General features: G+C 42.8%; 3 protein-coding genes across 12 annotated transcripts in view; 1 reads left to right on the forward strand and 2 right to left on the reverse strand.

Moving 5' to 3' along the window:
• The window catches only part of LOC123515584 (pseudouridine-metabolizing bifunctional protein C1861.05-like), a 321550-nt gene extending 298431 nt beyond the window's left edge, over positions 1-23119 (forward strand). For both annotated transcript variants that reach the window (XM_045274331.1, XM_045274332.1), the window contains 7 exons: positions 4530-4691; positions 4824-4952; positions 6338-6452; positions 20465-20590; positions 21132-21262; positions 21940-22085; positions 22554-23119. In XM_045274331.1, the coding sequence (XP_045130266.1) occupies positions 4530-4691; positions 4824-4952; positions 6338-6452; positions 20465-20590; positions 21132-21262; positions 21940-22085; positions 22554-22728 (984 nt within the window). In that variant the 3' untranslated portion in view covers positions 22729-23119. The remainder of the gene's footprint in view (positions 1-4529; positions 4692-4823; positions 4953-6337; positions 6453-20464; positions 20591-21131; positions 21263-21939; positions 22086-22553) is intronic.
• On the reverse strand, positions 6851-11319 carry LOC123515588. 8 transcript variants are annotated; one of them, XM_045274345.1, is made up of 7 exons: positions 11007-11123; positions 10336-10611; positions 9973-10039; positions 9532-9707; positions 8945-9106; positions 8562-8716; positions 6851-8336 (listed from the first exon to the last, which is right to left on the reverse strand). In XM_045274345.1, exons 2-7 carry the CDS (start codon positions 10460-10462, stop codon positions 8208-8210), a joined length of 816 nt encoding a protein of 271 aa, XP_045130280.1. In that variant the 5' UTR covers positions 10463-10611; positions 11007-11123; the 3' UTR covers positions 6851-8207. The 8 variants fall into 8 exon arrangements, with proteins under 8 accessions (XP_045130280.1, XP_045130286.1, XP_045130281.1 ...); XM_045274351.1 differs by having other exon boundaries at positions 11011-11031; XM_045274346.1 differs by having other exon boundaries at positions 10915-11021.
• Positions 13536-19498, reverse strand: LOC123515590. Of its 2 annotated transcripts, XM_045274356.1 has the most exons (5): positions 19010-19498; positions 18354-18476; positions 15799-15948; positions 15372-15476; positions 13536-15230 (listed from the first exon to the last, which is right to left on the reverse strand). In XM_045274356.1, the coding sequence occupies exons 1-5, from the start codon at positions 19158-19160 to the stop codon at positions 15103-15105; spliced, it is 657 nt and encodes a 218-aa protein (XP_045130291.1). In that variant the 5' UTR covers positions 19161-19498; the 3' UTR covers positions 13536-15102. The 2 variants fall into 2 exon arrangements, with proteins under 2 accessions (XP_045130291.1, XP_045130290.1); XM_045274355.1 differs by lacking the exons at positions 18354-18476; positions 19010-19498 and adding an exon at positions 16865-17953.
• Positions 23120-23620: the final 501 nt, after the last annotated feature.

Here is a 23620-nt window from a genome sequence, read left to right on the forward strand (position 1 = left end):
GAATAAGGATCTTTTATTTTCTTCTCTATTTTATTCCTCTCTTATAATTTGTGTCACATTTCAATAGAGTGGAGGGGTTGGGAGGCCAGTGTGTCTCTACCTAGTCAGTGTTGTTGGATCGGCGCCGCCATGCCGTGCCATTAGCTAATTGTTTCCCGTCGCCAAGGTCATCTCACTCACTCATGTCACAGCCCATACCTCCCATCCACCCATAAAAAGACACCCTGCCGTCCTACCAGTCTTCACTACCCATCATTCCTTCACGGATACCCCTGCCACCTTCCCTATTTTTTTTTTTTTTTTGTCATTATTATATTTCTTTCTGTTCCCCTTTCCCTCGTGTTATTCCTTCTCTTTCTCTTTTATAACTTTTCATTATGTTTTGTTCATCTCTCTCTCTCTCTCTCTCTCTCTCTCTCTCTCTCTCTCTCTCTCTCTCTCTCTCTCTCTACTCTCTCCTCTCATCTCTCTCTCTCTCTCTCTCTCTCTCTCTCTCTCTCTCTCTCTCTCTCTCTCTCTCTCTCTCTCTCTCTCTCTCTCTCTCTCTCTCTCTCTCTCCTACACCGCGTTTCTATATTCATTTTCCCCCTCTTCCCTCGTACCATCGCCCGCTCGGTACTCCTTCTCCTCCTCTCAAATCACGTAATTGCACATGATCATGACCCTCCATCTGCTCCTGATATTACCTTGGGGTTATGGGGACTCGAGATCTTATCAAAGGATGTCTAAGATACAGCAAATGAGTAGGACATTGTGTTTTCTAGTACCGATCGAGACTAGCTGGCACGCAGTTTCAAATTCGGTACTCTTTACTTGTCTTTCATTCTGTCGTCTTTGCTTGTATTATCTCTAATCGTATTTATGTTTTTCTCTCTCTCTCTCTCTCTCTCTCTCTCTCTCTCTCTCTCTCTGTAGGCTTTGGGTTTCAATAGACTTTCGTACAATATTCTGTATTTTATAGGGTCTGAACGGTTTCCATCACGCAGTCTAGCTTTCTTTTCCCTCTTCCATCTTGCTACATATATATTCCTGCCTTCCATTCGAATTTCTTCTCTTCTCTTTCTTATCTTTATCGTACTCCCCGTTTCCTCCCTTTACTTTTATCCGTCTCCATGTTCTTGTCTTTGCTTCAGATTCCTTGCTTCTCTTTCTTTTCATGCTCCTCCTCCTCCTTTCATTCTACACGATCCTCCCTTTTCTCTCCATTTCCTCTATATTTTCTTCCTTTATCTTCTCTTCGTCTCCATTCTGCATCTCCTTGCCTTTCTTTTTCACCTTCCTTCTCTCTGCCCATCTGCTCTTTTATTTCACGTCGTTCTTCTTTCTCTTCCTCTATGTCTTCCTCTTCCTTTATCGTCTCTTTTCCGTCAGCATTTTCGCTGGCTCTGCTTTTCGTTCCTGGTGTCGGCGTAAGGTTACATTGGCTCGTACGGCTCGCTAGGGAGAGGAGCCCGATAACTTATGGCACCGACACCCGAGCTACAGCGGTCACTCACCTCGACCGCCATGAACTTGCCTGCCTGACTGAATTGACCAGAATTGCCAACTCTCAGTTATTACTTGTCTCTAGACTAATGGCAAAATGTCGCGAAAATCATGAGCAAATCCTCCAAAAAGTAGCTGAATTTCACTTTATATATATATATATATATATATATATATATATATATATATATATATATATATATATATATATATATATATATATATATATATAGAGAGAGAGAGAGAGAGAGAGAGAGAGAGATCAATGAATTAATTTCGCAGTACTGTGCTGGTTGCTCTATCCTGTATGTATACTAAACGAGTCAGTCCACAACTGTCTCTGAAGGTGGGGGGTGTTGTGGGGGTTGCTTGGGGCTAAGGGTGGATCCTCTTCTATCTCGGGGGATTCCTCCCAATCCCTCCCCCATCAAGTTCTCTCCAGTGTTGGTGCAGTCAGTCAATACACACAACTCGCAAAATTATTCGGTTATTGTTCCCTTACATAGTAACTTTACGTAAGTAAGAATAATTATACAAATTCAATAAAAAGTTACTCAAAAGTCGCGTGGAGAAAGAAATGGTGGACATCGTACGGTGGGATAGAATATTGTACATTATTATTATTAAAGGTCTATTGAATATAATCACAATATATATACATAAATGGATATAAACATAATTACATACTTACATATATACAAAATACCCAAATAGGGCACCAGGCCGCCGGGCATTGCGAGATGAGCAGCTCACCATCACCCGCTGCAACTGTGGCGGGCGGTCGTGCATTAGTGAGGCGGAGGTGCCGCCCTTAGCATCAGCAACATCACGTCTGTGGGCGTGTGGCAGACAAGGAGAGCACCCGTGGCTTCGCGGTTGGTGAGACGGCTGCGGCCTTCAGGCTGGGCGGGTGGTGGCTACGCTTATCTGAGAGCGGCGGTGGGCGGGCAGGACAGGAGATAATGCAGCAGTGGGTGACGGTTGTACCTCCCGCAATGGGTGCACTTATCACCCTAAAAGCCGTCATACAGCTCTTCCCTGGTGCAGTAGCCCAGCCTTACACGCCCTAGGCTGCTGTTGGTAGGCGCGGGCGATTAATTAGGCCATACCACCTGCTTCCTGATTCCCTCCTGTAGTCGGTGTGACTGGTGGGCGTGATGGGTTGCAGCGCGCCCTGCTTCTGCCTTCACCTGCCACAGGCTCGCAAACAGCCCGGTCCTAGAGTCAGTGAGCAGCATCACGGTGGCCTCCTGACGGTGATGGAACTGTTCTAGGGCCAGCTGGATGGCCACCAACTCGGTCTGCAGAGTGGAGCAGAGGCCGGGAGTCCTGGCCTGGGTCGGTTGCCAATTAGGGTGAAAGTGAGGGTGACCCCTGATGTGATCTGTAGTAGCCACGGTTCGCTACTGAGGGCGTCAGTGTCTGAGTCAGCGCCAGCCCAAGTCAGCCTCCTCTGCGCTACGCCCCCCGCGTCACATAGCATCACTCACGCCGCGCAGCAGACGATAATCTGCTCAACTCTGGTGGTTAAGGGCACTAGACTGGCCTCACTCTGCAGAGAGAATATCGTACATTAACAGAAATTACTAATGTTATATTTACCTTAGGCATACCCCAAAAATAGCATAATGTAATATAAAGAACGGCAAGATTACAAGGGATACTTAGCTAAGTATTGTGGCTTGACTCTCGTGCCTTTTTTTCCTTCCTTTTTCCTTTCTTCTTCGTCCTCTTCTTTTGTTTCTCCTTTCTTCTTTCTCCTACTGCTTCAGCTACACAACAGAATCTAGAATTATATATAAACACTTAGAAAACACTAGATATTACGCAAATTATTGACGAACTGGGGTGTTGGAAGAGACGCCCGCCTTATGACGGTCACCTCCTTAGCTGTGGCACCATCAAAGAAAACGGGAACAGGGGTTACTCGGCTAAATTACGTAAATAAGTCATTTTCAAAATGACTTAGAGAAAAAGCGAAGCCACGGATGAATGCTTAATATTTTACGACTTGAAAAAAATTTTAACTAATATCCACAACATCAAAACATCTCCAGCTTAACTAGTTTTAAAGAAAAGTATAAAAACATTAACACTTTCAACACTGCCTAAACGTCCAGCCATTTCGACTTTATAATTCTTTTAAAAAATATTAGACAATATAAACTATCTTTTCTAGCATCCAACAGTTAGCTAAAATTATAAGTTAATTTATAACAAAATATTAATGCAAAAAAAAATTGTAATGTTAAAGTCAAGCTATTTCCACTTGGTGAGTATGCGGAGTACAGGTGTTGGGGAAGGGGTGGCATACTGTGTTGAGTGCAAGAGCTGACCATTATTCTCTATCTTGGATCGCACTCATGGTGGGGTCCGTTCACGCACACTCCACGGCCCGTCCTGCAGGGCCAGGGAGCTACGAGGAGCTGGCCGGAGAGATGGGTGGTAGGCAGTGCGGCGGCCCATCGGACTCTGGCCTAGTCAGAACAGAAAGGGACGGGCTGAGTGGCGTGGGTGGGTGAGTGGGTGGCATGGATGGGTGCGAATTCATTGGGTCTTGGGATGGGAGTGGCGGATTATTTTTGTGATTATGTAGAGTATCAATAACAAGGTAGCTATATTACGGATTAAGAATACATATGAAGGTTAAACGTCGGCTTTCGTCCATGTTTCGCTCTCTCTGTGTCTACAGTTCACGTAGAGAGACTGAAAATGCGTATGAAGTACAAAATAAAGCATGTGTTTGTGGTCTGTATTTTGAAACCTAATACTGCCTAACCAGAGCTATGTTCGGGCCATAGAGATGATCAGGAGAGTTCTCAGGTGTGTGTGTTTTTGTTTTTGTTTTTCTAAATATTAATACAGTAAATATCTTATGAATGGCAGTACAATAAAAAACCTCCCTTGAAAACCCATGTAATAGTAGAACCCTTGGAATGTAGTGTAGGTGCAGCACGAAAGCGCTTCAAAATATAATCTTAAAATTAATCTCTTCTTGCCTATTCTTCACGATCCCAAACCTACTTATGTTCCTTCTCTTGCAGTTCACGGGGCGGACACACAGCGGAACTGTGACCCAGAGTTACGGAGGGGTAGGGCGAAACTTGGCCGATGCCTTGGTCCGCCTCGGGTGTCATCCCTTCCTTGTGTCAGCCGTGGGAAGTGACAGCCATGCCAGCGCCCTCACAGCCCACAATCCTAAACTGGTGAGAGAGAGAGAGAGAGAGAGAGAGAGAGAGAGAGAGAGAGAGAGAGAGAGAGAGAGAGAGAGAGAGATTATGAAAACACATACTTCAGAAACTTGAATGCAATAATGATTGGGAATTTCACGCACACAGGGAAGAGAAGGTCTGAGGGTGGTGTCCAAGGAGTCCACCGCTGTGTATTGTGTTTTGCTGGACCAGAAGGGTGAGGCGCTGATGGGCGTGGGGGACATGGCCATGCACGAACATATCACCCCTTCTCATGTAAGTGTGTCAGTATACGTAGCACTGTATTGTTGGTCACCATATCAGGTTCATTGACTACTAGAACTTGAACTTTTGTATAATTCCACAAGAGAGAGAGAGAGAGAGAGAGAGAGAGAGAGAGAGAGAGAGAGAGAGAGAGCTTGTATACGAAATGAAACAGATTATCACCATGATGGCCACATGGTGAGAGTAACTTGATTAATGTACATGTTTGTTTTTTGTTGAAAATAGGTTAAGTAGACCTGGTTAGCTTGGGAATATAGGTTTAATGCTCTTATCTAACTACCGTCCAAGTATTAAATATTTATCAAAGTATTAAATAAAGGAAATTCTGAATAGTTTGGTTAAACAAGTAAAGTCACTTGCATTGAGCAAATAATTTAAAGTATATTGAATGAATTAATTAGATTAAAATTAGCGAAGGAAACTGAAATAAAAACAAAAGGGTTAGCGGTACCAACTCGGGAGAATGGTTTCCTAGCGGGTGGGCTTTGCGATAGGAGGTAACCTAAAAAGTATCCCTTTTAGCCAATAAATTCCCGTGAAAAGCCCACATGGTATAAATAAAAAATAAATAAATAAAGATGAGTAGTGATCCGCTCTTACAAAATTAGCTCTAGGTGGCCTCGGTGGAGATGGTACAGCCAAGAACTCCGCTTTGTGTAAAATACGTGGGGTAGCATTTCACCATCTGCTCTTTTACTGTCTAGGAAAGACACTGAAGACCACCTAGTGACAGTTAAGTGTACCTATGTATGTGTATATACCCATGTTGTGGTTGTGACTGTGTGTGGTTGTTTTGAGAGTGACAGCCAGTCCTGCAACAGGTGTGTGGTTCCTGTTTGGTCATTATTTGTTACTTCCCACTATATTTCCATAAGTTTTATAATTTACATTTAGAATATTACATTTCCTGGTAGGTTTACGTTTGGTTATGTTATTGTCTTAGCCGGAGGGCCTGGGGGATCTGCTTCCTCCCCCAAGAACAAGATAAGTTACACGTAAAAAACAGACGTAATCGTAAGTGAAACAGTGTCCCTTATTTCGCTGATTTCTTGACCCGCACCCAAAGTCCCCACACGTCCTAAAGCTTGTTTGGGGGAAAGGGGGATGGAAATGCCGACGAATTATGAATAATTACCATCTAACTTAGCCTAACGAAATACCCCGCAGTTTCTCTACATTACCAGCAAGGTCACCGACCCTTACACATGATAACTGTGTGAGTTTCGTGGTTGTATAATATGATGTGGCTGTATTAAATAACTCTACCTCGTCATGTTATGGCATCTTATTCTATGAAGGTGAGAACTGTTTGGATTCACAAATTGTTTTATGGATGTCAGGTTTGATTGTTACAATTCAGTACTGCCATCTTTCAGATCCATCAGTTTGAAGATGAGTTAAGGAGGGCGCCCCTGGTGCTGATGGACGGCAATTTGTCACAGCGCACCATTAATTATACCCTTGACCTGTGCAGTGAGGCCGGCGTGCCTGGTGAGTACCACACTTCTTTCTTGTTCATTTTATGAACCACTTTAAGATGTACTATGCTAGTCAGGGTGTATAAACTAGTGACATGATTGTAAGGATGATTTTCTCAGGCAAGATTAGGGATTGGGTGCTGGGCAGGGAACTTTCTCATTATGAAGAAAATATCATTCAAAAGTTTGTTGTCCGTGATCAGTTCCAGGCCTTGCTGTGGAAGGACATGACCAGCTATGCTATGCGTAGGGTGTAGTAGAATGGTCACAAGACTGCCTCTTGCTTTGAATAGCTTAATTTTTTTTGTATAGAACACAGAGTAAGTAAAAGAATACTTCTTTTGTTACATGTCACAAGGATGAGATCTGATGGAAGAACTAACTGTAAAACATGGTCAGAAAGTCATCAAATGTAAACATTGTTTATTATAAATTTCTTAAACATACTAGAAACAACTGCTTAAAAATAGCGACATTCACATTAATACTTCCCTAAAATTCAAAAGAAAGTTTTAAAACTTTATAACATAATAGTAAATAATGTTCAAGTCTACATTCACACCACTTGAAGCAGCAGAAACTGTTCTTGTTTGCTGCCATGGCAAACTGAGCTTTTGGTATTTAATCACTTTGAATATGAATGGAGTAACCTGGACCTGATTTAGCCATTACATATTAGGAATTGCCTCATATTAGTGCTTTGGTATGGTGGCAAGAAGGCAAGTCTTCACACAAGCCATTACGTGCCCTTTTTCCCCGACAGTTCACGTGCTGCATGGTTCTACGATATCTCAGAACACGCAGCAAAAGAGTTTATTGTTGCAAATAGTGGGTGAATCTCTGCTGAACCATATTGTTGCATGGGGGAAAATGCACTTGTTTGTGTGAAGCATGCCTAAAATTCTATTTGTTGAATGGTGTGGTTCATTAACTAGTAGATCATTTAAAATGTTAAAAAAGTACAACAAAATTCTTGAACTGCTGTGTGTTCCGAGGCTGAAGTAAGCAGGAAGGCATCACAGCAGCATGCCATCATCATGTCATTACCACAACCAAATGTTTCAGTGCTTTATATATGCACTGTATTGTTCGGATTTTATGGTACTCTAGTTTACAATCCATGAAAGTAACAAAATAACTTATCTGAACTATCAAAATGTTACTTCACTATCTATCAAGTCTTAATTCTTGTGTGACCTTAGAATACTTATGTACACAACATCAGGCACATTGTTCACAAACTTCTCTTGTAGATAATGGACGGCTTAAGTACTAGGAACCATGTGATCCTTCAGTATTGGACGGAAAAATGGATGGAACCAAATTTTGTATTATATCACAAATGAACACACTATGTGTATGATAAAATACTTATCATGTCAACAGTAATGAGCTTAGCATCAACTTTTTGTACAAGACATATACACATCTTATCAGATAGATGATGGCAACCCTCATGAGTGACATGCCATACAGTGTTTGCAAGTTTCTGTTTCCATGTCTGTCACTCTATTTGCCTTTCATATCCACCCCACATCAGTAATTAATGGCCCCATACAAAATTACAAAAATACTATCAAGCCATGAGATTCATATTTGATCGACAATATTGCTTTTCTGATCAAACTACACCATATCAAGAAAATATCATTCAAAAGTTTGTTGTCCATGATCAGTTCAAATACATCACCATATGGCAAGTGCATCACTCTTAATGAAGGTTTACCAGCTACAGCTATAAAATGGTTTTCCTCTGCTCACTCTCATCTTAAATGTATCCCTGGCTCACCATGCCCATGCCCATGCCCATACCCATGCCCATGCCCATCTGGCCATGGGGATCAATCTGCAGGAGGTTCGTGGCCTGACGCTTCCGTTCTCGGGCTTCAAAAGTTTCCTGCAATAACAAGTATCATAGAATGATGGGCAGCATGACACAGCATATACATATAATTCAACACTCAAGACGAGATCTACATATTCTACTCGGCAAGCAAGATTTTCACAAAGACATTATAGTTTCATATGATGCTGTTGTAATCACACACTTGAGTGGTTATTCCTGTTACTAATCCAATTCCATTAGCTTGTTTGAAATGAGTGTGAAGTTATCAATACTCACATGAAGAAGGACAAAACCAGAGAATGCATGAAAGCCTCCAGCCACGACAGCAAAGGCATAGGACCAAGACAGGTAGTTGAAGTTTGGGTTGAGGAGCCAGTCTCGGGACCAACACATCACTCCAAACACCAACACAGCAAAGAAGATTGCCACCACTGGAAAACAGAAAACATTAAGCATAATAGTTGATCATTTTGCAAAGCCTTCAAAACAATGAACTCTGCAAAGAATTAATTCATAAGAAATCAAGGAATATTATTGCTTAGGATATAGGCTAGTATAAGATTTAATATAAAGATATCTTATGCTGTCTATCCTGTTAATTATTTCTAAAAATTGCCTTATCCTGTCTCTGAGGTGTATGCACTGCCTCTGTTACTTGCCTGTGATGGCCTGACAGATGAAGCAGAAGCCAGTCAAATGCCACTCATAGCGCATGACCATCTGCAGTGGCCACCGCACCAGGATGAGACTCACTGTCACTAGGGTGGTCATGCTAGCCAACAGGGCTATGGTCATGAAGGTCTGCACTGCCATGAACCAAGCTGAAAATTGGATGCAAATTAGGAACTGGTAATAACTTCATACTGCACTACACACACCCTGCAGTTCCACCTTATGCATTACGAGTTGTAAGATTAATAAGAGTTCAGGAGGAGGAGGAAGAGTTAACAAGAGAGGCTGGAGGTAAGAGGAAGGAATAATAAAAAACATGACCCACCCTCTGCAGAGCCCTGACCACTCTCTCCTTAAGTTTGTATATCAAAAAGTCATCTTGGAAAACAAGAATGTGCTGTCACTGAGTTCCTTCTAACAGCTTTTAAAAGATACTTCATATAAGGATCTTTGCTTCCTTTAATCACTTCTACATCCAACTTAGGACTTGCTGTAGATATTCCTTTAAAGCTAAACAAAAGACTCATCTTACTTCAGGTAAAGAGGGAGATAAATACAGTGAATAATGACTTACCTGGCAACATCCATTGCCATATGATTCTGTATTCCTCTGCAAAGATGTAGTTACAGCCTATAAATTTATGATCGTACTGATATTTTGGATACCGAAAGCCATCAAAGCAGAACTCCCACAGTCCCATATTCTGGAACTTGCTGTAGGTGTAGGAGTACGACTGGAGCCAGTACGGGCTGCAATGCATTGTACACATGAACGACATGAAAGTAACTCTAAATTCAAAGAGCACATTTCTAAATAGAGCAATAAAAGTGCAAGAAAATACCATCTTAAACAATCAGTATGTCTGTTATCAGAAGTAGTTTTGTTACTGACTCTGCAGCTTTATAAATGTCACAACTTGAAACATGTGGTATTACCACCACTGTGTTGCAGGGTTTTTAATTCAAGACGTTACAAACTCTTATTATTACGACGGAAACAGAAAGATATACTAACCTGGTGAAAGATATGACAAAGAAGATGGTTCCTACAAAGGCCACAATGCCACCATTGACCATGGAAGCTGAAAAAGAAAAATAGATAGATATATTAATCTCGCAATATGTGGATATCAGCTTCTTAAAACTTATACTGTCTGTCTTACTGCATTCAACATATGAAGAACAATGATTTTTGCAGGGAGTTTTCACACTAAATAGTGAATGAAGAAGGCTGCTAGTTGGAGAGAGGGTCAAATAAATCCAAGATACCAATGAAAGTAATTCTGAGTGCTAGAAAAGAAAACCCTTGTAGTTGCAGTAGATTCCGACTAATATATCATCAGCTCAAGACAATGTAAGTAACTGGTGTGGTAATTACTTGTAGGTTTGACATATTCATAATATTTCTCCACAACTGGAGGGTAGTAGGAGGAGGAGAGGGAGGCCCTGCGACTGAGGCGAATAGGGTAGCCTGAGTAGAGGCTTGTGCCTGCCACAGAGGACATGGCTGGTATGTACTGGATCCCTTGATAGGTAAACTTGCTGTGCCCCGAGAATACTAATGGAATGTGTCTATGTAAGCACTAGGTATCAAATTATTTTTCCAGTTCTTGGAAGCATTTGTAACCGTTTCTTTAGCACCTGTAGGGAAGACCTGTGTGGGGAAATAAAATGTACATTGGAAACACTGCACTGATTTCAAAAGAGGAAATACTTTTTTTTTTTTTTTTTTCAAACTTTTCCTATTCCTCAAAATATCACATGCGGTAGAGCACTCTAGAACCAGCCACTTGAAGACACTCTCGCAGCACAGCACACAGCAGCACAGAAGGAGTGTCGGAGATGGCGCGGTGAAAACAGTGCACTGAGTAGTTATTATGGCGAGGAAGCATCCGGTGGCTCATGCATAGTCCTCCTTGCATGACAATCACATGTGTCCCAGTGTGCGACCACTTACACTCACTCGTCTCACTGATTACTTTAATACCACTTTACTGTACTATATGGCCCCATAGAACCCCTTAGCATCACATAGAGGGAAGGGCTGACCGACTAGCACCAGTGATCTCGACGGTTCAAGGGACGGTGAGAGGAGGGCCGCTCTCCCTCTCCCCCAAACCCCCGATACAGCCTCATGTAAACAAGCTTCCATTCACTCTCGTTTTTGCGTCTGCCGTGGCTCATACTTACTGGAAGGAGGTGAGGGCTTGATATCCCTGTTAATGGAGTCCCACGATTGTCCATTCTGTAATATGCCGACTGAACTCCTCCAGGAGCGTTTATCATCCATGGTTGTACAGGTGTGTTCGCTGCTCAGTGTCCCGCGTCACAGCACCACACCTTGATGAGGTTGTTTGAAGGCCACGCCTCGCTCCACTCTGCCTCTCTGCACCTCTCGATTACTGCCATTTTCTTATTTCCAGCTCTTATTTCTAACCTGGAAAATTAAGTTAAAGGGTTGTTTCTTTTTATTTAAGCAAATATGGTGGTATGGGTGACGTATATGAAGACGATGCCAGAGTCAAGATATGTATGTGATGAGTATCGGATGTCCTGGCAGTAGGTGTTTCAGGCGGCGATGCCACATCTACCTCACCTGGACGATTCAACACAAAAGACCAGTGGTCAACATTGCCATCAAAAATAACTATTTGCGTTGCTTGATTAGGTCCATAGCATAATGCGCATTTTCAGACGTGGGTATCTCGATAACTCAGCAATCCTCCGCGTTTGCAAAGCTTTCTTATTTCCTGTTTTGACGGAACGTTGGTGCAGTTTTGTCTTAAGGATACGCATTCTAGTAAGTTAAACTACGGGTGTCATATAAGAGTAGAGCACAACTGAGACTCTCACGTGTCTATCATTGACAGGCACAGCTAGAGTATCGAATGTATTATGTACGTTGCATTCTACCGCTGGACACATCAGTAATTTTATCACGCATTTCGCACCTTTAGTAGCATGTTGTTCTGTAATTGGATAGGGATGCACTGCGAGTTTCAAGGGTAGGTCTCTTGTCCTTCATTTTTACTATTTCCCTTGGTCAGTTCATTCCCCACGGTGTGTCTAGATTCTAGTGAACACACGCATATTCTTCTCAAAGGGAAATTAGTAGGTTTGCATTATTTAGTAGTATTCCTCAGCATGGCTCGTCTTTGTTCAGTTTTTATCAATATCCTTCATTGTATAGCAGTTCCAGGCCTGAAGGGTTACGAATCGTGGTGAAATCAGGCAGTTTACAGTCACTACATCTGTATATGGCAAGTGTTGGTAATAGGAAGAAGTGTATACTCCCACGCTGGTTTGTGTATTGTACAGTTACAGCCACGCCCCCTTATTGTATAGTGGGTGTATTTTCCCGTGTGGCGACGCTGATATCACACACACACACACACACACACACACACAAAGACAGGAAATATTACTAAGTTGACTCTGTGATATAATAACTAAGTGAGAATATGAAGGCACACGTACACACACCTGATATTCTTTCAACAAGCGTCTTTGAGGAGAAAAAAAAGTTTAGCCACACACACTCTTTATAAACCTTTGAGTTCGCCTTTCCATGCAGAGAGAGAGAGAGAGAGAGAGAGAGCCTACAATCACAGCCTAGTTCTCTCCGTTCCTCGTAACAGTTGGTGCCTGGCGGGTGAAGCATTGTGGCCCACAGCCTAGCCCTAGAGTGTTCAGAGCACATTAGCGCCTTCCTTGTATATCGGATGCTAAATCTTATAACTTCACTGATATTGAGGCAAATTTCGAGCACCGGCTAGTATGTGGATGCTGCTTGGATGCGGATGCGGAGGTGGATACCGGATACGTCTCTAGTCCTTAATGTCACTTGCCAAGGAGCTCACAGATAGCCGGAAGTATTGGTGGCTTGTAGTGTAAAAGAAAAGTGATTGTTTATATTCAGTTCATCCGCCTAAGTATGTAGGAACTAGTGTATAGAAGGAACTGACTTGCATAACTCTCTCTCTCTCTCTCTCTCTCTCTTTTGTATCTTCCGCTTTCATACCTGGCGCCTTCCTCTCACCTTGCATGCTTTCAAATCACGTAGACAAACCTCTTCTTCATTTGGATCGTAATGTCCTTGAAGGTTCCGAGATACTTTCATCCATGAAATTCACTTAACCACAGTCATCTTGAACTTTTACCTCATCTGCCTTGCTTACTCGTTCCTTTTGTCAAGTCCCAGAATATTTGCTTCCCCTTCCTCCTTCCACAATCTCATCTCTTCACGTTTCCTGCCAATACTCATTGCTCTAATATTTTCTCTCTATCGTCTACCTCCAACTCCAGTATCTTTTGTTTTTATATACAGTTTTCTGAATTCCAGCCTCCTTCCATATGTTTATATTCACGGATCTGCTTTCAATAGTGAGTGATTGGATGCGTGGATAATTTCTTCCTCTTAATTGTGTCCATTCTCCAAGTTCTAATGTCATTCTTTCTATTTGTTTCTATTTACAAGGGTTTCCTTTAGTGGATGGTTGAGCAGATCACATTTCAACTTCAATTTCCCAATGCTAATCTTGTTTAAGTATGTGGATGGGGAGAAATGAAAACCATAAGAAAAAACGCTCATTTTTATTGCGATTCTCCTTCAATTCAAACATGCCCAGCACAGCCTTGCGACCCTTTTACTTTGGAGCTACCTGTCTCTACTCATGATCATGTACCACATCAAAAAAAGGGTTGGCACTGTTCTGGAAAAACTTGAGCATAACACACTACGTATTTGTTTATAAATATTAATTTTCAACCATAATTCCAGACAATATGGAATTCTACGTAAATCACATGGTACACATCTAAGCACTGCTAAGAGACACCTATTAACATATCTTTCTACAAGTCCCGAGAAATTACAAATAGAAAAGGCACTTTCCTCTTTCAAAATTGTATTCGCACAGTACATCCCAGTAACCATGTAAGCAGAGTTGGTATAGTATAATGAACTTGACATTTTGACGTGGCACTTGGCAAGATATATTAATAGAGACCTTGTCTATACTACACTCCCTTCCCAATGACTTGTGAATCGAAGGTCGAAGGTTTGTCTTATTAATATTGTTAATACTATAAATATTATTACCGCATCATCAACTGCTGGATTGGTCACAACACAGTGGACGGAAAACAGTGGCAAGGACGGAACAGTTACTACGGCTTTGTCAGTCTTTATAAAACGTACAAAGTTAATTCATAACTGCAAATATTTACATGAACTTGTCTAAGAACTACAGATGACTATCCTGAGAGATTCATGCTTTTACTTTCTTTATCAGGAAATTGCAATGAAAATTGTGCCTTCATTTCATTGCATCGTTAGGTCTGTAAACCATTTTACTATCGTTAACAAATTGCATGCAGATGTTTCCCTACGTATGTCACTAGAAATTGTTGATGTCCTTCCATAAAGAAGACAAAGCTGAATGGTAGGAATGTGTCACATTTTTAAGAGGAATGGTTTATGATACTGATTTTAGAACTATCTTACAAACAACACAGATGTTTCTGTGAAGCTTTCCAACAAACACAGAGCTGAAGCATGTCACTGTAATGACTTGTCTTCATTCAGCCTTCAACTTCTGCCCATTTAGAATAATCCATTTTCAACAAAACAGTAAATCTTTGCTATTGAAATCATTTATAAAATAGTTCAAAATATGTACATCCTTAAATTAATTTTATAAAAATACACAAATTTGATTTTCAATCAGTTTTCATCTGAGCTGGTGTACACCTTGCACTTCACAAGAGTGTTAAAAAAATCACCCATGTTTCTATGTTTGTGATATGCAATAATGTTTCTAAGTGGCAGGTGCCACTGCACACTGCAGGAGAAAAAAGCTACTTGTTACCAGCACAATCTAAGATCTTTAAAAGATTAGACACACTCTTTGTGACTGAACCTGCTGTTACTATGAAGACCTGTTGTTGTATATGTAGTTTGCGTTACTGGGTGTTATTTCACCCACCAAACATATACAACTTTAACATACATATTCATCTAACTTCCTCACCCTTTGGTCAGTTTGGTATTCTTTCAAAGTGATAAAACTAGAGCAGTAGTCCAGTGACAGAATCTAATGCCTGCATCCTGGAAACACAAGAGCATTTGTTTCACAAGGTTCAGTTAAGACTTTGTTCCTTCGAGAGTGAAGACACCGTGGCTCTGGCGGTAGGATTCCTTGCGCTTCTGGATGCGGTACTCCACCCAGTAGAGCACTGCTGCCACGAACTCTGCCACCACCCCGACCACAGCTGAGCAAGATGGAACAGACAGTTAAAATACTGGTCACTTCATCACGATAGGAGCAAGTAAAAAGAGATTATATAACACCAGGAAAGATATTTTGAGTTATTACATACTTTCTGGGACAAAATAATAAGCCTTGCACTCACCCAGACCAAAGGACCAGGAGAGGTGGTTGTGGTCCCAGTGTGGCATCCAGTCCCTGTTGTCTCCCATTGCTCCAAACACAATGACAGCAATGAAGCCAAACACCCCTGTCAAGAGTGATCCTTTAGTTACATCACATCTCCAAACGCACATTATAAAAGTCCGTGATGCCATATTGACCAGAGATAGTGATGAGCACCTTGGGACTAATCTATGCATATTCATTTGGAAGGAAGGGGAGCTGACCATCAGCCAGATACAGAAAAGGAGACAGGAATTAAATGAAACAAGAACATGTGGAGACCAGAAGCCAAATCAGTGGACGATCACTCCGTAAGGTCCATAAGGGATAGAAATGGACAAGCAATGCGATGGAGAACTAACATAAAGACGGAGATGAGAGGTGACGAAAGGGGTGTGGCGACTCACATGAGATGAAAAGGTCGATGTAGGCCAGCTTGAGGACCGACCGCTCGAAGTCTTCACCCGGACACAGCACAAGGATGCCTGTGAGAGCCGTGCCGATCAGGGAGAGGGTGAAGCAGAATGTAAAGAAGACTTGTACTGTCACGAAGAATGCTGAAACAAAGAAGTGAACATTAGATTCGACCTGGAATACGCACACACACAGAGAACATAACCCATACACTCTGATTTACTACCATATTTAAATAAGTGTTAATTTTCGCAATGTGCTCAAGAATTTTCGTGTTATATCAGACTGTATTTAATTTATGTGGTTTGTGTGTATTTTTTAAAGTAGGGAATTCATGTAGGTGTGCAGGAAAGTAGCCAAAATTTTCAATAAACGTGGAGTAGTGTTCAGAGTTTGGGATGGTGTGAAGTGACGAGGAATAGTATACTTGATGGTGGCATGTGGAGCCCTACAAAGGCAAGGCGACCGTGACAATAACAAAGCAAGACTATTCAGGTATACTAATCGTTTACCGAAGACTCTCGCTGATGATAATTGTGAGAACAGGAAATTGTCTTTGGGAATTAACAAGTTTCCCGTGTGACAAAGAGCGTAGGGTGACTTGCAACATAGAGAAAGGAGATGAACATAAAGCTTACTGTTACCGACCCACCGCTGCCCCTCCTACCTCCCCACTCTCGCTTTGATTTTAAAACGTAGACACAATTATTAAGGGACACCGTTGAAATTATCCCATCACTGGATAGTAATAGGTCAAAGCAGTTACGACATATCCTAACCTCTTCAGTACCAGGACGCGTTTCCATATTCATTCTGGTTACTATTTGGCGATTTTATACAGCTTCAAAAATATATGTTGGGATTAGAATAGTAAAGACTCTGGTCATTATTCTTTTGAGCCCCATAGACGCTTCCTAATGCAAATAAAATCGTCCAATCACACCCAAAAATCAAGATAAAAATGCGTCTTAGTATTGAAGGGGTTAATAACAACAGTACTAATTTCCATGAGGATCTGGATACACGGTAACCTCTCTCTACCCTGCCCTGCCAACTCACGGGTTTGCATCATGTTCTGCACATCCTCATAGCCGGTGGTGAAGGGGTCGAACAGCCACCGGCATCCCACGAAGAACGTTGTGCGGTAGATGTCCTCAGTTACTGTCAGGCTTCGGAAACACTGCGTCCACAACCCTATCCTGTCCATGGCTGTTCCGTAGGCTTTTTTCTCCGCCTGCAGCCAGTACGTAGTGAACATGGCTATGGTGATGAGGAGGAAGGCCAGGGTGTGAAAGCCAATGGCCCACCATCCTGCTGTCGTGCGTCGTTCCCTTGGAGGCACCACCATGTTCACGACTTCACGCCCTCACCCCTCAACTCACTCCTCGATCACACTCACACGCTCCAGCACACGCCCACAAACTTTATTTTCCGACTCTGGTAAAATGTTTCGCAACTTTCCTCACATGTACAGATGAGCTGGAAGGAATGTGATAAGCCACGTCGCTGAAGTCTTCCTCTTCCCCCTTCAGTATATTCGCATCTCTCCTTTCACTGTGTCATGTGCAGGACGTGACACTCGTGTGGTGCGTGTTTAGCTGATCGACTCGGGCCGCAGTGTTTCCTTTCTTCTCCACCATGAGCCACACCTACTCACTCCACTCACTTCCACGTCCCACACTTAGTTTTCATGTGCTTCGGCAGGTTCTTTGTATATAACACTAATAGTGGGATAGTTCTAAAGCACTTGAGGGTCCCTAACGTATCAGAGGAGGGTTTAAGGTGAGGCTTGGTGTGAGTGAGCACCTCTCCTCCACAGGTGAGGACACAGCTTACTCGTCTAGCCTCGCCCAGGGTCCATGTATCCGATGATCAATTTTGCCTCATTATTTCCCCACTTTTTGCGCCTTCCCTACTGTTATCGCGCGTTTGCTGAGCTTCAATCGTGTCTTATGATAGTGTTTATATAGATAATAGTATGTATATAAGTGTTGAATGGCCACATTATCCTAGAATAATTAAAACAGTAAGCCACAGGTGTGGTTAGCAATCACTCAGCCTTGGCTTTCTAATAATATTGAAAGGTGTATACACTTGTTATGACACTTTCCTCCAGTGTAACATAAGAGCCTCGTGACACAGACAGCCTCGAGTATGGATAGTTCATTATACAAGTAATGCAGATCAATATATATGTGAAAGAGATCTGGCAACGGCGCGGATGTACCTGGGTGGTGGCCGCCACCGCGAGGATTTGAACGCGTCAGGAAGGTGGGTGTGGCGGGGGGGAGGGAGGGATGAGCGGCAGAGAGAATGGGAAACTGAGAGAGAGAGAGAGAGAGAGAGAGAGAGAGAGAGAGAGAGAGAGAGAGAGAGAGAGAGAGAGAGAGAGAGAGAGAGAGAGAGAGAGAGAGAGAGAGAGAGAGAGAGAGAAGGAAAAAAATGAGCATACAATAGTCATAACTTAGTTAGATTACAATAAGTAGAATAGAATAAATCAAGGAATGAGAAAAGGTAGCATGTGAGATACATGTGCCATAAAACTCACGTCTCTTGAGTTGGTCTGAAATGACGTGCATCTCCTCGTCCAGCGTCCAGTAGCAGCCGTCGTAGATCCTGTCGTAGCGGTAGGTGTAGTCGTGGTAGTTGGTGAAGCATACCTCCCACAGGCCTGAGGGAAGGGCAGGGAACGAGTGGTGACTGGCACACTGCTGGTGACTTAACATGAAATTATGTATATCATATGTTATAACTAAATTGTATTGCTGATGTGATCGCTGAATATAGAGTTAACGTGCTTTTCATCTCTATTTTTCTAGCACAGTGAACAGAAAAAGTAAAGGTGTGAGTCAAGGAGGGAAGACAGTTGTGAGGCAAGGCACATGATGATGACTGATGCTGCAGCCTCAACTGAGCATCTAGATAGTGTTGATGTCACTGAATTATTTGCATCGTCCATGTGGCTGATAAATGTACGTTGTTTTCCATCTCATTTCTTACGTAGTTGGTCTTAACTTGTCAGCCACAAGACATGTCTGTAGGCACCACAAGGACAACTCCCAGACTACTTTCCACAGCCAGAGTCCCTAGGCTTCATCTGCTGCAAATTGTGGTTATGTGAAGCTTTGTCTAAGGAACACCAAGCATGATGCAGAGCACACAGGCCAGCAGGTGTATATCCTGACTCACTGGAGAAATGCTTACCTGTGTTGAGGAAATGTCCCTCCTCCATCTCGCCGTCGTTGACCAGCCAGTAGGGTGAGCAGAAGGAGATCACGATAGAAAGGAAGGACACCATGAACACACAAGGCCCCCATGGGTACGTGGTGGGCTCAAAGGTCTCGTAAGAACTCATTTTGTAGGTGATATATTGAAAATATCCCCCGCCACGACTCACAGCACCTCTCACTCCTGTGTTGTGTTGACGTCTTTGGTCGCCACCACAGATGCCAGGGACCTCCAGGTAACGCAAATACCTGGCCTCACCTTTATCACATTCCAGTTACTGAAATTTTCACCTGATTTCTCAGCGACACTTTGTTGATATTTTTGTTTAACACCTAAATGTTGAGTGAGACGAGTTCAATGGAGGCTGTAGAGCAAAGATAGCGACGTAGTGATCACTGCGGTGGTGCCGCTTCTTCCCTCACCTGGTGAAATCACCTCCAGCCCGCACCGCTTTGTAAGTCTGAGAGGTGTACTGTCTACATCGACCTGTGCTACCTGTGACTTTATGCTGACAAGCTGCTGGTTTGCCTAGTGCTGCTGGAAAGACTTTGCTGGTCGCCTCAGTATTTCTCACCGCAGGAACTTTGCATTCACGATAGCAGTCATTCATTGTCTACCTGTAGAGTCTACCATTCTCTCAAGATCGAGACTTAACTAGTCTTTACTACGCCCAAAATATCGCACTACATTATATATATATATATATATATATATATATATATATATATATATATATATATATATATATATATATATATATATATATATATATATATATATATATATATATATATATATATATATATATATATATATATATATATATATATATATATATATATATATATATATATATATATATATATATATATATATATATATATATATATATATATATATATATATATATATATAGATAGATAGATAGAGAGATAAATATTTGTATGTGTGTGTGTGTGTGTGTGTGTGTTTCACTGTCTGACCTGCTGCAGTCTCTGACGAGACAGCCAGACGTTACCCTACGGAACGAGCTCAGAGCTCATTATTTCCGATCTTCGGATAGGCCTGAGACCAGACACACACCACACACCGGGACAACAAGGTCACAACTCCTCGATTTACATCCCGTATCTACTCACTGCTATTATAGGTGAACAGGGGCTACACGTGAAAGGAGACACACCCAAATATCTCCAACCGACCGGGGAACCGAACCCCGGTCCTCTGGCTTGTGAAGCCAGCGCTCTAACCACTGAGCTACCGTGTGTGTGTGTGTGTGTGTGTGTGTGTGTGTGTGTGTGTGTGCATAATGTATGTATAATAAATCCAAACAATAATAGAAAGCATTACATTGATATTTTTTTTAATATGTATTTAGTATATGAGCAGCACTAATGTTTTCCATGACGTGCGTCCTGCCTCGTCCTGCAGTGTGGTACGAGCCCACCGACATGCGGAAAGCTGTCAAGCCGTGGCTGGAGGGACGTGGTCACGCCGTCACCTTCGCCTCCCCAAACCTGCATGAGCTGCGGGCCCTCTGCTCCTTACTCCAGCTCGGTGAGTCACTTCACCCGCATACCATCCCCACACCTCCACCGCGTCCATCATTACCCCAAACTTTTACCCCCCGCCTCTACTTCCGCCACCCACAACACAGGCCCTCCACACTCAGTCCCCGCCCAACATGCCACTTCACACCGGCACACCACACACTTACAAAATTGTTATTTGTTGAGATCAGAGTAAAGATTCCCGAAGATTTGGCGACATGTAAACTTGGAGGATTTTATTAAGTAAATATCATAAACCAGAAGTTGTGACACCCTCTTTCTCAACCCCACTCAATGGCCGCCCTCCCATCTCCATGCACTCCCTTCTTGTTTCTACATTTCTCACGCCCCTTATCACTTCCTGACAGACACCATCCTTGCACCAGCACACTGAGGCACCCCTGGCCCGTGTCACCGTCTGATTCAGCTAAAATCCTGGTTAAATTCTTCATACCTTCGTGTCTCAGAGTACACTACACCACTGCAAACTCAGCCCAAAAATATTTAGTAATTAACTAGATATGCCTCCTTCATGTTCGTTGCCCTAGGTGAGGTGGGAGAGGCGCCTACCACTAGCCAGGACGTGCCTCATTTAGTACAGCACGTCCTTGGCATCACCGCCCCGCTGCTGCAACACATCCACGCCCTCATGGTGACGATGGGGCGCTTTGGCTTCATGGTGAGTTATACTAGTAGCTGGCCCGTATTCTGAAAAGCTTTGCTCTTTCACCAAGACTATTTCCAAAGCCCACAGAGATGATTAGCGAGGTTTTCAAGAATGTTTCTACAGTTAATAATGTAGAGGTCTTGTCACTCTGCCTCTAGAACCGTAAAAACATCCTACAAACTCTTGCAAATTTAAATAAAAGCCTTTCGGAATAGTGGAGGTGAAGTACGGAAATGTTTGGGAATACGAGAGTCTCATCACACTTTAATGTATCAAGTGTCGTGGCTAACGGAATGCTTCTCGACTTGTCCGCCTGTCTGATGGATGTTTGTTTATCATTCTGCTCCCTTGGTGACTACGGAATCTTTTGACGGAATGATGAGTATAATGTATGTCTAGTTATCCGTCTGACGATTTATTTACCATGCTTAGTGGCTAACAAAGCTTCTCGTGTTGTCTGTCTTGGTGATGTAGGGTTATTTATCTGTCCGCCTCAACGGTGTCTGCTTTATTTATTCATTATCTCTTGGTGTTTCAGTCAGTATAATGTTTGCTTACCTCTCACTTGTTTATATCTTTACTTATGTTTTAGATCTTGCCATACCATCCGAAACACTTATGTTATTGTGTGTGTGTGTGTGTGTGTGTGTGTGTGTGTGTGTGTGTGTAATGATGCTATTCCTGTACAGATCCTGCGTCGAGCTCCTGTCGGCAGAGAAAATGATCCTTTGCTGCCAGTGCCGTCGAGGGGTGAGGTGGAAGGCGAGCCGGTAGCGCTGTACTTCTCTGCGGTGACCACAGAGCGCGTTGTCTCTGTGTCAGGGGCTGGAGACTGGTGGGTGATTGAGTGTTCCTCCGCTGTGTTCTAGTGGCTCAAGTTTAACTATTTCAGTACCGTGACGCTTTTACATATTGATTCTGGTTACTATTTATCGATTTTATACAGCTTCAGAAACTTATGTGGGCATTAAAACAGGGAAGACTGGCTATTAATCTTCTGACTTCCATAAACCCTTCATAATGTAAATAAAATCGTCTAATCACACCCAAAACTCGTGGTAGAAAAGTGCCCCAGTATTGAAGGGGTTTTCTCTCCCTCTTACACAGACACAATTATTTTCTCATGAAGTTACCAAGGGGTGGTGTTGGTGCATGTTAGTATATGATAAAGAGCAAGGAAGCACTAGATTATTAACTTGATTAAATTTCTAAGGTTTGATAATGATAAGCATAAAAATTTAGCATAAGTGTCCTGCACATTGTTTCCCCAAAAAACTTTTCCCTGTCTGGCGCTTTGACGCAGCCTGACCGCAGGATTCGTGGCCAGCATGATGCGCAAAGAGAAGGTCGGGCGGTGCGGGGCGGCAGGACTGGCAGCAGCAAGCCTCTCCCTCGACGCCATGCCCGCGGTGCCAGAGACTCTGAACCCCGGGGTGCTGGACGCCGACCACCACGTCTTCTCCCTCGTGCGCCTTTGATGGCTGCAGTTGTCTAGAGAGTGCAAATGAAGCAATGCAGTGTTAATGTCGCGCGTCTGGTGTAGGGAGAGAGATAATTGCCTGGCTTGTTTTGCCCATTGTCTTTGTTCCTGCATTATCTTGTCGTGAGAGTTCCTTTACTGTTATTTAGCTCAACGTAGTATTCTTTTTATTGCTTGTGATGACAACCTATAGACATATTTTTCTACGTCTCAGTCTGGGCGACGCTTTAGATATATACATTCCTTTCAGAGCCATTTACTGGATTCCATGGTCTTGTTGTGTGTTGATGCACGCCAGCAAACAAACAGTGCAGCGCTCAATCATGAATGTATTTTTGTAAAGTTTATATTAGTGGGCTGAGTAAAACCTTCGGGCTTGTAATTATGTATTGAAAGAGTTTTACTGAGCCAGAGAGAGAGAGAGAGAGAGAGAGAGAGAGAGAGAGAGAGACCAGTACTAGAGGGACAAGTGTCTGAGGCATTGTCCTTGAAGTAAGAGTGCCAGTGAGTCAGTGAGTGAGTGCGTGGGTACGTGAGAGTGTGAGTGTGAGTCAGGCGTGTTGTGGTGGTCGGGGAAGCTGACGCAGGAAACCCAGCGTGAGTGAAGCATAAGGTTGGTAATGGCACGTTACCACTCAGTTACTAACCTTCACTGACGCTAAATTGTGCCCATGACTTTTCTCTTCTTCCCCCAAAACACTTTACTAATAACTAGAATCCCGCGCGTCACCCTCGTGTTGGGCAAGGAATCCTAATATGCAGTGTCATTGTCCTCGCCAGCTTCCTTTTGTTCACTGGCCTCAATCTGACTACACCATGAGATTATGTGTGTGTTTCCCTCGCTGCTGACGCCCTGACACACTTCACGACTCCACCTTCTGTATTAATAG

This window comes from Portunus trituberculatus, chromosome 39 (assembly GCF_017591435.1).
Source record: "Portunus trituberculatus isolate SZX2019 chromosome 39, ASM1759143v1, whole genome shotgun sequence".
NCBI lineage: Eukaryota > Metazoa > Arthropoda > Malacostraca > Decapoda > Portunidae > Portunus > Portunus trituberculatus.

What these genes read in the sequence shown, in the direction of transcription:
- LOC123515590 (XM_045274355.1), bottom strand. Translation starts at nt 17,153, where the DNA reads ATGGTGGTGCCTCCAAGGGAACGACGCACGACAGCAGGATGGTGGGCC. An exon ending in GCAGAACATGATGCAAACCC is followed by an intron (nt 15,949 to 16,864) that starts GTGAGTTGGCAG and finishes TCTTTGTTTCAG; the next exon opens with CATTCTTCGTGACAGTACAA. An exon ending in CTCCTGGTCCTTTGGTCTGG is followed by an intron (nt 15,231 to 15,371) that starts GTGAGTGCAAGG and finishes CATCTTGCTCAG; the next exon opens with CTGTGGTCGGGGTGGTGGCA.
- LOC123515588 (XM_045274345.1), bottom strand. Translation starts at nt 10,462, where the DNA reads ATGTCCTCTGTGGCAGGCACAAGCCTCTACTCAGGCTACCCTATTCGC. An exon ending in TTTGTCATATCTTTCACCAG is followed by an intron (nt 9,708 to 9,972) that starts GTTAGTATATCT and finishes AATGCATTGCAG; the next exon opens with CCCGTACTGGCTCCAGTCGT. An exon ending in ATGGCAATGGATGTTGCCAG is followed by an intron (nt 9,107 to 9,531) that starts GTAAGTCATTAT and finishes TCCAATTTTCAG; the next exon opens with CTTGGTTCATGGCAGTGCAG.